The following is a 14087-nucleotide window of genomic DNA, read 5'->3' on the forward strand; positions in this document are numbered from 1 at the left end:
CGATTTCAAAGTAGCATGAATGTGAACCAGGGCTTAAAGTGGTTTTAAAGTCTGAAGGTTTTTCATTCTATGCATTAAGATGAAAAAACCTTCTGTGCAGCAAAATCCCCCCAGCCCTCCCTTATACTTACCTGAGCTTGATCTGATCCAGCGATGTGCACGAGAGCAGTGGCTCTCGCCACTGTCTCCCTCCTCGTTGGGCAGATTGCTAGCAGCGTTGGCTCCCACTGCCAAAAAGAAAAAAAAATGCAGTTCATGAAAAACTAAGAAAAAATATGGCATGGGGACCACCATGACATGGGGCATGGCATGGGGTATGGATTGGGGGGGGGGGGGACTCCCACACTTTAAAAAAATTTTTTATTAGTTTTTCATTTTTTTTGGCATTCATCTGTCAGCGGGGCCCCTTAGAGGCCTGGTATGGCTTTTGGGTAGTGGGGGGGAGAGGCGCACCATTTTTTTTTTCTTTAGCGTGGGACTCCCCTTAAAATCCATAACAGACGCTAAGGCCCCATTCACACCTGAACGCCGATCGTTCAGAAAGAGGTGACGTATAAAACGTACGACGGGACTACGTAAAGGCCAGTAGCCAATAGCTTTCGTCTCCAAATTTTTTCTGAGCATGCGTGACACTTTGTGCGTCGGAAAAAGTCCGATCGGATTTTGTTGTTTGAGATCCAGCTCTCAAACTTTTTCCGTCGGAAATTCCGACAGAAAAAGTCCGATAGAGCCCACACACGATCGGATTTTCCGACAACATAATCCGATCGGACTTCTTCCATCGGAATTTCCGACAGTGTGTATGGGGCATTATTCTCTATGGAGACGGTTCACATCTTCACTCCAAAACGCCTGAAGCCAGAAGCTCCAAAATGCCTGAAGGTCAAAAAAGTTCTGGAACTTTTTTTTTTTTTTAGGCAGATTTGGGAGTTTTTCTGCTTTTTACATTGGTGACTTTTTGATCTGTACAAAATCGTGGCAAAAACGCGGTAAAAACTTGCGACTTTCTGCCTGAAAACGCTACGCTCAGGTGTGAATGGGGCCGAAGGGCCTAGTGTAGATTCGGGCGGGGGGACCCCCACGCTCAGTACCTGTTCAAAACATGTGTGATTGAAGGCAATGGAATTAGCCTGGAATTCGCATCTAAATCGCACCTCAGTGCTCAGAAAACGCACAGGGCTCTTTTTACATTTGCAGTGAATTTCACTGCTGGTGTGAACCGGCTCCATAGAAAGCCGGTTTGGTTTACATGTCGTGCGAATCGGATGCGGTTCAATTCACGTATATGTGAACGAATCCTTACAAGGCGACCAGGAAAATGGTAGTTCACCTCTTTGTCTTCCATCAGACTATATGATGGCAGTAGAATGTTATACCCATCCAGATTCCACAATGGCACAAGGATCCAGACTCTATTTTACGTTTTCCTTTGTCGACTATCGTTTGAGCTCAGGAAATTTTTTTTAAATAATGAAGCTGTTAGAGAGAGGAGAGTATGTGAATATTTTAGCTGATACTTCAAAGGCAGTTTCGAAAACGCATTGAAATTTTAGCGAATGGATTGAAATAATCCTTTAATGCGGGAGAGAGAGACATTCTGTGGGCATTATGTTTTCTTGGAAATGTGGTTCAAATGGAAATACAGTCTGCACTGTGTTAGGATATTTTAATATCGAGCCTCAATGAAAGAAAAAATGGAAACGAATACAAGCTGATGGTGACCAATCAAGCTTTTGTTTTCATTTTCTAGTCTTCACTTGTAAGATGAGAGCTGCCGTCAGATTGGCTGAAGATGGTAACACAAATCATAACTTTTTAGTTCTGAAACCCGGGGACCTTCCTCTGTATGTACGGTTGTTTTGAAGCAACTAGATGGACCCTATTTCTACTAGGGATGTTGGACTGACTGGCTCATAAAGCAAATATTCAGTATATAGGCAAAATGTTTGTTGACTTGGTACAGTGCCTTGAAAAAGTATTCAGACCCCTTGGCTGAAAAATTCCATACTGGGATGATGCCTGTAGGTACAGGCATCATCCAGGTATAACTACCGTGTCTTGAAAAAGTATTCACACCCCTTGAAATGTTCCACATTTTGTCATGTTACAACCAAAAAACGTAAATGGATTTTATTGGGATTTTATGTGATAGACCAGTGATGGCGAACCTCGGCACCCCAGATGTTTTGGAACTACATTTCCCATGATGCTCAACTGCAATGCAGAGTGCATGAGCATCATGGGAAATGTAGTTCCAAAACATCTGGAGTGCCAAGGTTCGCCATCACTGTGATAGACCAACACAAAGTGGCACCTAATTGTGAAGTGAAAGGAAAATGAAAAATGGTTTTCAAAATTTGTTACAAATAAATATGTGAAAAGTGTGGCGTGCATTTGTATTCATTCCCCCTTTACTCTAATACCCCCCAACTAAAATCTAGTGGAACCAATTGCTTTCAGAAGTCTAATTAGTAAATAGAGTGTTTAATTTAATCTCAGTATAAATACAACGGTTCTGTGAAGCCCTCAGAGGTTTGTAAGAGAACCTTAGAGAACAAACCGCATCATGAAGGCCAAGGAACACACCAGACAGGTCAGGGATAAAGTTGTGGAAAAGCTTAAAGCAGGGTTAGGTTATAAAAAAATATCGCAAGCTTTGAACATCTCACAGAGCTCTGTTCAATCCATCATCTGAAAATGGAAAGAGTGTGGCACAACTGCAAACCTACCAAGACATGGCCGTCCACCTAAACTGACCGGCCGGGCAAGGAGAGCATTCATCAGAGAAGCAGCCAAGAGGCCCATGGTAACTCTGGAGGAGCTGCAGAGATCCACAGCTCAGGTGGGAGAATCTGTCCACAGGACAACTATTAGTCATGTACTCCACAAATCTGGTCTTTATGGAAGAGTGGCAAGAAGAAAGACATTGTTGAAAGAAAGCCATGACAAAATGTGGAACATTTTAAGGGGTGTGAATACTTTTTCAATGCACTGTATATGTAGGAGTAGAACCCCAATTAAAAGCTGCAATTTGGGCTCTTTGGCCCTCATACATAGATGAAACCTTTTTTTTTTTGTATAGTTTTAAGAGAAAAATAACCAGAAACCCTTCCTTTTTGTTTTTTGGTGTCTTTGTCCCATTGGGGAGAATTCCCTTCTCTTCCTGTCTTAAAGAGGAAGTAAACCCTGAAGACTTCCTCTTTTTTTCCCTGCAAAGGTAAAGCATAATGGACTACTATGCATCGCATAGTAGCTCATTATGTGTCACTTACCTGACACAGGAGCCAGCGAAGTCGCCGCTGTCCCCTGTAGTCCGCCGCATCCATGTTGCTTGTGGCGTCTCGCAGCTCCGACGAATCACAGCGGCGCAACCGCGATGACGTCACTCCCGCGCATGCGCACGGGAGTCGCGCCTCGCAGCTCCGCCGCTGTCATACAGCGAAGCCGCGATGACGTCACTCCCGCGCATGCGCACGGGAGTCGACAAATTTGGCAAATCCATTCTTGGATTTGCCGCATTTAGTGCGCCTGCGCGCCGCTGTCTACGGCGCATGCGCCGTAGACAGCGGTGCCCATTTTCGGGCAAATATCTCCTAAACCATATAGGTTTAGGAGATATTGCTTGGACCTACAGGTAAGCCTTAATCTAGGCTTACCTATAGGTCCAAGTTGTTTGGAAGGGTTTACTTCCTCTTTAAACTGGCCATACATGGCTTGAATTTTGGTTGATTCAGCAGGAAATGCAAATTGTGGGTGGCCTTATCAGCACTAGCGGTGAGCTTGGGCATCACCTGATATCATTCCAATCTGTAGCTTCCACCTTGCACTCTTTTGAAACCCAGTTATCTGCGGATTGGATCATTCCCTGCCCCACAGCACATGTAAACTGGTGCTGGTGATGTTATGGACGCATGCCTACAGTTAGCCAATGACATTGACATAATATGGACATGTTTCCATATAAGGTCGCTGTCGTCACCAGCATTCCGCCACGTACCATGCCAGAGAATGACCCGGCCCGCAGCTGATTGTACTTTAAAGAGCGCAAAATGGAAGTTCAGGTGGAGGTGAGTTCGGAAGACACCTAGGCTCATCTTTAGTCAGGAGCACCTGGCTCAATAGACTTTGATTGAAAAATCAAAGGAGCCAATTCAAGTGCAACAAGTTACTGTATTCAATCAGATGCAGACATTGTCTAAATACAACAGCCAGAAGGTAAGATTCCTTCATCCACGTTAAATGAACAAGCAAAATCTAAACCTGTAAGGCTAGTCATAGAGACACAATCAGAAGTTAGAGGAAATCTCTCCAAACAGAGAGGAGTCAACTCTTAGAAGGTCGACACACAAGCAGTTTGAAGAGTTCCCTTCAATCATACCACTCTCTGTCTTGGTGACTTTCATCATTGGCAGTGCCCAGGGCGAAGATGGAAAAAACACAACATTGCCCCAGCACCCCACCATTCCACACACCAACACCCCCCCCCCCCCAAGTCCCCCCAACCCAACCCAAGTGGAGAAGGGAATTGCAGGAGCTCTCAGCATGCCCCTGCCTCTACACAACGCAAGGGGAGGGGAGTTTTCACTTGACACAAATATGGACATTTCAGTAAAATTCGCCATTTTGGCTGTATAAATTGGGGTTATTGATGCATTGGTTATTTATCACCTAGATTAATCACTTTCACTAAGGGAAGGTGGCTCAGATTCTCAGAAGGTTTAATCAATGGCATTTGTACATGCATATATATAAAGCTGAAGCCTCTGCTGTTAGGCTCTGAGGAAGAAGGCAAACTTTTCAAAACGTGTTAGTCAGTAGGGGCCCCTGTATGGTCTCCCCTGTGATATGGAGATTGCTGGTTCCAGGACTGTAAAGCCACGGGATGGTAGTGGCCGGTATAAGTGTATTTCCAGCTTCACGCTTGAGTAGTTTTAATCTCTTTTTATACATAATTTATTTGGGATAATGCATTAGGCTGGTGCACCCTCTTTTCGTTCTATTTCTCTAGTTATTGGTGCATCTGGGGTGAGTTCCCCTTGGGGCCCATTTAGGATGTGTGGAGTAAACATACAATGGATTGCCATCTAAAGATGTTATCTGCATGTAGTTAGCATGGTTTTCCACAGGATGTTCCTCACACAATCATAAGGCCTGTTGGTATATTTATCGGCTTCTAAACAGATCTGCCCTTCCCTGTCTAAATGTGCTAGAAACTATAAACTGTGAGCTCCTCGGGGGCGGGGACTCGCATAGTTACGTAATTGTATTGAAAAAAAATGTAATTGTAAAATAAGTGATATAACATAAACTGTCTAAATTTTAAGCCCATGCCCTGTGTAAATATTTTCTTGTTTATCTATCTAGGTGGAGTGTTATGTCACTGACCCCTTGGTCTACCATGGCGGGCTGAAGGTCTCCTTTGGAGTGCAGCTCCTGAACGCCACAGCCCGGGTGGAGAAGGCCCTTCCACACGTCAGGCTGCCCCTGATATTGTTTCACGGCACCGCTGACAAGCTTTGTGATTTCAAAGGCTCTCAGTTCATGATGGACACCGCCCCCAGCGAAGATAAAACACTAAAGGTAAATACTTGTACAGCAGCATTATCTCCTGCTAACAAAGGTAAAAATCAGAGCAATTACAAAGAGCAACTTTGTCCTCTTTGAGGCCTTGTTCACACAGGTTTACTTAAGCATTCGCCCCATGCATGGGCCGTATGGAAATGCAGAGGATGAGAAATGCACCAGTGCATCCTCGGGTGGGCAAACATGGCCCTCATGTGGGCATATGCTTAAAGCAGTAGTAATAAGGCTTACCTGTAGGTAAATGGAATATCTCCGAAACGTGCACTGTTTAGGAGATATTCACCCTGGATGCAGCCTGTGATGTCACAGGTGCATGCCCTCTAAAGGTACAGCAAACTGTGCCAAACCTTCAGAGCTTTGTGCCTGAACCAACCTTTTCTGTATGGTGGAGCGCTGTTATGACAGAAGGGGGAAAGCACATTCTGCACCTCCTCCCGTCTCTGTATCAATTTCCAGCCTGTAACGTGGGGGGGGGGGAGACTTACAGGTGGGGGAATTGTAGCTGGGCGGAGGTAACAATCATTCATTTTTGGGATGAGAGGGTTGTGGATGAGGGGGGATGGGGGTCTTTTTGTCCTCGGAGGGGTAATTTGGGGGGGGGGGGGTGCATGCTAGGAAGAAGAATAGGGGGCGTGTGCTAGGAGGAGGGAATAAGGGGATTTTGGGTAAGAGGGGGAATGGGGGGGGTTGACCTCCTGAACCCTGCCTTGCTGACTTCTTTACACTGCCCTACTGACCTTTGTCTTTTAACCTACTGACCCCCTGTACTCTGCCCTGCTGACCCCTGGTGATGCCTGTCATCTGCTCTCGTGACTCTGTCCTCTGTCCTGCTGACCCCTATCCTCTGCCCTGTACACTGCCCTACTGACTTTTGTACGCTCCCCTTCTGACTTCTCATCCTCTGCCCTGCTGACCCCCCTGTACACTGCCCTGCTGACCCCCCTGTACACTGCCCTGCTGACCCACTGCACACTGCCTTGCTTTATCCCTGTCCCTGCCATTCTGACCCCCTGTCCTCTGCCCTGCAAATCCCTGTACAATGCCCTGATAACCCACTGTACACTGCCCTACAAACTTATAACCTCTGCCCTACAAATTACTGACCCTATCCTCTCCTCTGCCCTACTGATCCCCTGTACACTGCCCTACTCACTCCTATACTCTGCCCTGCTAATTTTATATCCTTTTCCCCCTGACATTTTTTGCTGCAACTCCACATCAGACAGGCTAGATCCGGCCCTGATATATATACATATACTGTATATATAGAGCTGAAACAAGCAGGACCCTCTAATCCCTCTTGAACTGTACTGTCTCCCTCCATTTTGTACCAAACTGTTGGCGCTATATAAATCCTGTGTAATAATATAATAATAATGTGCATATAATTTATCCATGGGACCGTGTCCAGTATATCAATATAAATTTGTACGTGCTAGTATGAATTAAATCTAGCAATATGGGAAATTGAATGTACAAGCTGCATATCATCTTGTTAGTGGGATTTATGTCTGCTTCTGATAATATCCAGCTGTCATGATGACTGCGGGCACTCACGGTTTGCGCTGCAGCCAAGATATAAACTCTGCACTGTAGATACCATCTGTGTTGATATTAATATTGTATAGTGAAAGCTCACAGATATTAAGGCTGTCGACAGAGGCTGAAACCAGCAGCAAACCCTACACCATAGATTGCACAGAGTAGACCAGTTTAAAGGAAACTTGTACTGACAGGGTTGGGATGTGAGATTTCCCTTGTAACCATTGTGACTGCGACAAAGAATGATGGCAATTCCAAATTGTTGGCGTTTTTCCAGGAAGAGGAGATTAATGGATACCCTCCAATAAGGACATCTGTTATGGGGACAGTTGTCCAAGAGGAGATTTACCCTAATTTTAAAGGAGTCTTTTCTTAGGGCTTGATGGAATATGTAAAAAAAAAAAAAAAAAACTGGAGGGGTCTTTAAACCCCTAATTTCAGCCTTCTGGTGTGGTGGGGTTTAATAGAACAAAGGAGCTGTCTAAAGCCCAAACCAACTCTACTTTCCTCCACCATCCTCTCCAACCCCCCTTTCTGGTCCAGTGGGGGTTAAGAGAACAAAGGTGCTGCCACAGGCTCTCATCAAGAGTGCCCGACTATGCCCACCCTTTCCTACAAACTGCTCTATACTTAGAAGCCGGTACTACAGCTTCCACGAATGACACAGGATCTATGAATAGAAGATAGGGCGGATGATTGATTTGTCCACCCCTCCATTCAGAGATCACGTTCATTCATAGAAGCTGTAGTATGGCTTCTGTGAATGGGGCGGCTGGGCAGAAAGAGCGGGCATGGTTTAGCACATGTAGGTCTGTTTGTATTGTTCACTCTGTTGTGGAAAGAGGTTGCCACCATCCGTATTTACATAGTTTTGTGTTTTTTACCCTCTATGGGATTTTGTTGGCATGTATTAATTCTGTATTAAAGTCTCTCTTTAATACAGAATTGTTTAAACACATATTCACTAAAACCACAAACAGCCATAATTGGCTTGAAGGACATTGGTAAGCATATACAGATCATAGTGGTACTTCTCCAAAACTGCAAATATTATGAAGCTTTGATATTCCACAAGTTATTCGCTCTATGGCATCAAATAAATCCAACACGTTTCAAGACTCGTTCAATTAATCTCTTCGTCAGGGGCAGAAGATGCCACTCTAGAATATCAAAGAAAACTCCCAATAACATATTATCTACAAGACATGTATTAGCACATCAAATTTTACTTACAGACATAACAAGATACACCACTGCTTCTCAATATATCAGCTCATTTCATCCTTCACTTGTTGAAAACGGGATGATCCCAAACCTTTAAAGAAAAAAAAATCTCTCTAAAGATGGATCCCATTGTAGATAAACAATCAAAAATAAATAAGTGTATTGGCAAAAATCATTCCACTTTACGCATAAATCCTCTATATCCTGCTATACCCAGGAAAAAAAATATGTAAACTCCTCTCCCAATGGTACAGGGATCCTCAAACTCTTCGTAAAATATTCCCGTCCATATCTCCCTTATGTTGGAGATGTGGCGTGGCGGAGGGAAGTTACCTACACGTCTGGTGGGACTGTGCAGCAATACAACCCCTATGGTCGTAGGTTTTTGCCATATATAACAGCTTATATGACCGAAAATTATCGCCCACCCCAGAAATATCCTTACTGTCCATGCTCCCAGGGTCGATAGCCTCTCAAAAGCGTTCCCTGTTGCGTTTTTTCCTATCAGCCGCTAGACAACTTATACCCCTGTTCTGGAAAACTACTACCACCCCACCCCTGGAACCCATGACACCGTCGAAAAAATTTAAGGCCCTTTGGATTATTTCGATCGACTACTCTACCTCTGACTCCCTGAAAATGAGGTTGGCACCTCACAGCCAACCCGGACTTATCTCTCGACTCCGCCACGCGGGTTTGTTGCACCAAGGTCTGCCCCCCCCTCCACCCTCCCCTCTCCTGCAGCTAGCCTGCGTTCCCTCCCTTGTTCTCCCCCCTTTCCTCCTTCTCCCCTACCCTCTTCTTCTCTTTCTACCCCACCCTACGTCTGTTTCTCTCTATATTATACCCAGATATATTTTCACATGGTTCTAATGTTTAGTTTTGTGATACATTCCGATTTCAATATTTGACTTGAATGATGACTATCTGCTTCCTCATCGGAGAAGGCTACGGACACATGTTTACTATATGATCTATGTTATATACTGATCTCCTGTTTCTCACTCATGTCATGTTATTGTGCTTTATCAAAATATTAATAAAAAATATATTCGACTCTAAAAATAAATAAATATGCTAAGACTATATATCTATATATATAGATATATACACATCAGACCCTGATAGGTACGTACCCAGCCCACTTTTCACTCTCGCTCACATCAACTGTCCTTGAACATGTCTGTGCTCCAAAAAAGCTGTGCCTCTGGGAGCTGGGTTTCCCCCCTATATATAGGGCTTTAATTGCCCCCCCCCCCCCCCCCCCCCGAAGCTGGTTGCGCCAATTGGTTGAGCACTCTTGATGGAAGCCTGTGACAACTACATCATTCTTAACTCCGCTGCAGCAGAAGATTGAGGCAGCGGGGGCTTGGGTGGGGGGAAATAGGGAGAGGTATAAGAGGAGGAAGCTTTCAGCAAAAGGAGGAGACAGCAGCACAAGGGAAACATTTCATTGAAGGGAAGTCATGTCCCATGTGCTGATTTTTTAAATTTTTCATTTTAGCTAAATTTAGATTTTAACCATTTCCCACTTTTTTTTTTTTGGGCTTCGTCTGCTCTTTAAGGTTTGGTGTCCATTCATCCACCTTTTTTATCTTGCAGGTTTATGAAAATGCTTTCCACGTTTTGCACAAAGAACTTCCTGAGGTGACAAATGAGGTGTTCCAAGAGATCAAGAGCTGGATCCTTCAAAGGCTAGAGGCGTCCACATCAGCTCCAGCAACAACAGAACAGCCAAAAAGTACTTAGGTGATACTATACCCAACGACGCCCTGATGGACTCTTGTGCCCTCCCATATTAGCCTATTTCCAACTAAGCCTCCATTCAAGTCACTTCTCAGCTGAGCCTCCACACCATAATAACTCCCCTTCTGTATGGCCTCCAGCTCCGATTCCCAAGTCACAGGAACCGACGGGGAACTTTGATGGTGTACGACAACACTTACTTGACAAAGCACAAGAAAGCCACAGATGCAGCCCATGGAACTCCCTCTCTGCACTCAGCTGGGGGTGGATGCATATGGAATGGTGGGCGATTTCAGACAAATGTCTCTAGGAAGGATTTGGGCATTTAAGTTCTCAGCAATAATTTTACAATGTGCATCCACCTTTCTTGGAAGCCGACTTCACAGGAAGCGCATTGAGGAAAGGCTTCCAAAATCTACAAAGCGATCTGTCACCGTAAAGCACAAAGCAATATATGATATCGTCCATAGGAAGAAAAACAAGAATGTATATTTTATCATTGCTTGTTTTGCTGGCTTACATTCGGGGAAAGCGCTGCGACTGTGTTTAAAGATCAGCTATGAAGGAATCCTTTGTACATATCCCCTTCTACCCGTTTTAATAGATTTTATTACACATTATATAAAAAATAATAATAATTTAATATGTTAATATATTTTCTGCCTGCATAGGACACGGCGGAGAAAATGTAGTTTTTTTAGATTATTTTTTACATTCTAGAAAAAGTGAATTTGTGGCCTTTTTGCCTGCTAACCGCTAATGTATGTAGATTTTTTTATCTGACCAAGACAACACAGTGATTTTTTTGTTGGGTAATGTGCTTTAGGTTATCTTTCGCAGTAACAAAAAAAAAAACCTAAAGATACACTCCAATTGAATACAAAAGGATGTAATTTAAAGTGAACCTGTCATCTTTAGATGTTACTAAGCTCCCTAGTAAGATAAAAAAATGTTGTGCATTCCCTACTTTGGCAAATTAAGAAACCATTAGAAATTATCCCCTCTCCATAGCTATAGGGTCAGGAGGATCAGCAGAGAGTAGAAGTGTCAAGCTACTCAATGAATTAACCTTTCTGCGCTGTTATCAGGAAAATTCATACAGAAAAGGGATATGCTGAGGTGTGAACCCCTCATCAGATACCAAACTGTTCCTTCTCACTCCACTCTCAGTAGCCCTCAGTGTTCCTGGTCCAGCCTATTCTTGCTGGTCATCAGTAGGGTGGGAAGAGGACTGTCATTCTCAGACCATCTACATTGGGACTCGTCCTGCTTCCAAGTGGAGCCCTCCTGCAAAATCCATACAGAGAAGGGATATGCTGAGGTGTGAACCCCTCATCAGATCCCAAACTGTCCCTTGTCACTTCCGCTTTCAGTAGCCCTCAGTTTTCCTGATCTAGATTTTTCTTGCCTGTCATCAATTGGGTAGGAAGAGGACTGTCACTCTTAGTGGGAAGAGGACTATCACTCTTAGCCCTTGTACACACGGTCGGACATTCCAACAACCAAATCTTAGCCCTTGTACACACGGCCGGACATTCCGACAACTAAATCCGTCGATTTTGTCCGACGGATTTTGTCCGAAACTGTTGCATACACACGGTTGGACAAAGTTGTCGGAAAATCCAATCGTTCAGAACGTGATGACGTTATTTCGTTACTACGGGACTACGTTCAGGCTAGTAGCCAATAGCTTTGGTCTAGGAATTTGATCTGAGCATGCGTGGCACTTTGTCCGATCGGAATTCTCTACACAGGATAGGACTATGTCCGATCGGAGCATGTTGTCGGAAAATGTTATCGACAAGTTGGAAAACTTGGTCCGTCGGATACTCCGACGGAAACAGTCCGATGGAGACCACACACGGTCGGATTATCTGACAACACGGTCCGATCGGACACCTTCCTTCGGAATGTCCGACCATGTGTACAAGGGCTTAGACCTCATCTACATTGGGACTCGTCCTGCCTCCAAGCGGAGCCCAGGCCCTCCTGCAAAATCCATACAGAGAAGGGATATGCTGAGGTGTAAATCCCTCATCACATCCCAAGATGTCCATCCTTATTCCTATATTCGTAGTCCTCAGTGCTCCTGATCCAGGTTTTACATGCCTTTCATCTGTATGGTGGGATGAGGACTGCCACTCTTAGACCTCCTCTAAATTGGGACTTGTCCTACTTCCAAGTGGAGCCCATGCCCTCCTGCAAAATCCATACAGAGAAGGGATATGCTGAGATTTGAAGCCCTCATCAAATCCCAAGCGGTGTTTGAAAGTTTAAGTTCCAAGGTTGTGGTAATCTTCATTATAAAAAAAAAAATGGATCTGAGATTGAAGTGCCACACCTCAAGTTAATAGTCCAAATACAAAATGTATGCCAATATAATATTGGCTGGAAGACCATACAAAGGAAGCCAACACGTTTTGTGGGCCAAAAGTTGCACCTTCAACACCTTCAACAGGTTTTGAGAATAAAAAACATTGTGTATGGCTTCGATTGAGAATTCATGGTATGTGGCTTATGGTCTTCATCAGCAGCTGCTTTGAGCAGCAAGCTGCCCTGAAATGCGTTGAAAATCTTGCATGGATTTATACCAGATTTTACATAGGTAATAATCCAGATACAAATGTATTCCAAACAATGTGGTGCATCAATCTCTGGTGCATTTATATTCATTACAAACTAAGGAAAACTTGAGGAATGCTTTGGTGCATGGAAGTCGCCATCCCAAAATCCAGATACTCGTGTTTAAACACCACTGCAATACCAATGGATAGAAATACAAGCAGGATAATCCTAGGGTTCCAGCTCTAGCTTTCCATTCTCCCCAAAAAAAAACATACAAGTGTCTTAGGGAGTCACTCACCCAGAGCAGATTTTCAAACACCTTTGCTTCTCCCAAGTCAGTGACCAAATGGGATAAGGACAGCCTGGAACTTACACTGTTAAAGGCAAGTCAGCCATGGCATGCCCCCTCCCTGTCTTGATTTGAATTCGATCACATGGAGTGGAGTTTACTTTGTAAATGCATTTCACTACTTTTTACCTCTGTTCCCTTTGGTAGGAAAACAGTGTGTCTCAAAAGCAAGCCATTTTCCTTAAATGCATGCTTTCTTCTGGCTGCATTTGGCTTGCTGCTTAATCTGATGCACATTGACACTAACCATAGAAATACAGATCAAACAAGTAGTATAAACCAAGCTGTTTTGATTTGTATATATTAGATCAATACCATGTACACATATAATATGATTATTATTTTTTTTTTAAATATATTAACTGATCAGTTATTTAAGGACCCCTGGCAGTGAAAAATCTCCACCATGGTGTTCCCAGCTCCGCCCACCTGACAGCTTCTATGGGGGGGTCCCTGCTCTTCTTGTTGGGTTATTTTTTTATCACGATACTGAGAAAACAGCAGGAGGAGTGAGACCCCCCTCTACACCTGTAGTGAAAAGAGCAAGAGTCCATAGCAGTGAGGGGATCTTATCACTGGCCTCCCTAAAAAAGTTAAAAAATAAAATGACAGTGGGTTATTCAGGCCTTTGCACCTACAAATGAAATATCGTTAGTAAGGAATGATTCTTTAAGATTTGGCCTGTTCTTCCTGGTGTGCATTGTATAATGCCCTGCCAGGTTACGGAGATTTCTGCAATTGTATCCAACTTGTTAACAAAGCAAAAAAAAAAAAAAAAGACTGAGTGTAAATCATTTTTATACATGTAACACTGAAGCAAAATTTTGTCTCTTTATGAATAAAATTTGACTGTTATGAACTATGGCTTTGTAAAGCTTTAGTATATAAGCACAACCTCCAAGTGTCCAGACTGTGTACATTAAAGTTTCTACATTTTCCTTAAAAGATAAATTTGGCCAAACCGGCAATATTGGCGGGATCCACCCGGCTGCCTGATTGACAGCTTGCCGTCAAGCTACAAATAGTAATTATGCTGCTGTTTTCATTTATTTATTTTAAGTTGCTTAGTGCTGTAGCA

At 43.7% G+C, this 14087-nt stretch overlaps 1 protein-coding gene across 4 annotated transcripts in view; it reads left to right on the forward strand.

Moving 5' to 3' along the window:
* The window catches only part of MGLL (monoglyceride lipase), a 108602-nt gene extending 94731 nt beyond the window's left edge, over positions 1-13871 (forward strand). For all 4 annotated transcript variants that reach the window (XM_077451725.1, XM_077451728.1, XM_077451726.1 and 1 more), the window contains exons 7-8: positions 5365-5580; positions 9952-13871. In XM_077451725.1, coding sequence (XP_077307851.1) covers positions 5365-5580; positions 9952-10098 — 363 coding nt within the window. In that variant the 3' untranslated portion in view covers positions 10099-13871. The remainder of the gene's footprint in view (positions 1-5364; positions 5581-9951) is intronic.
* The last annotated feature ends 216 nt before the right edge of the window (positions 13872-14087 follow it).

This window comes from Lithobates pipiens, unplaced genomic scaffold (genome assembly GCF_037356315.1).
Source record: "Lithobates pipiens isolate NorthernLeopardFrog02 unplaced genomic scaffold, aLitPip1_a1.2 Scaffold_23, whole genome shotgun sequence".
NCBI classification, from domain to species: Eukaryota; Metazoa; Chordata; class Amphibia; order Anura; family Ranidae; genus Lithobates; species Lithobates pipiens.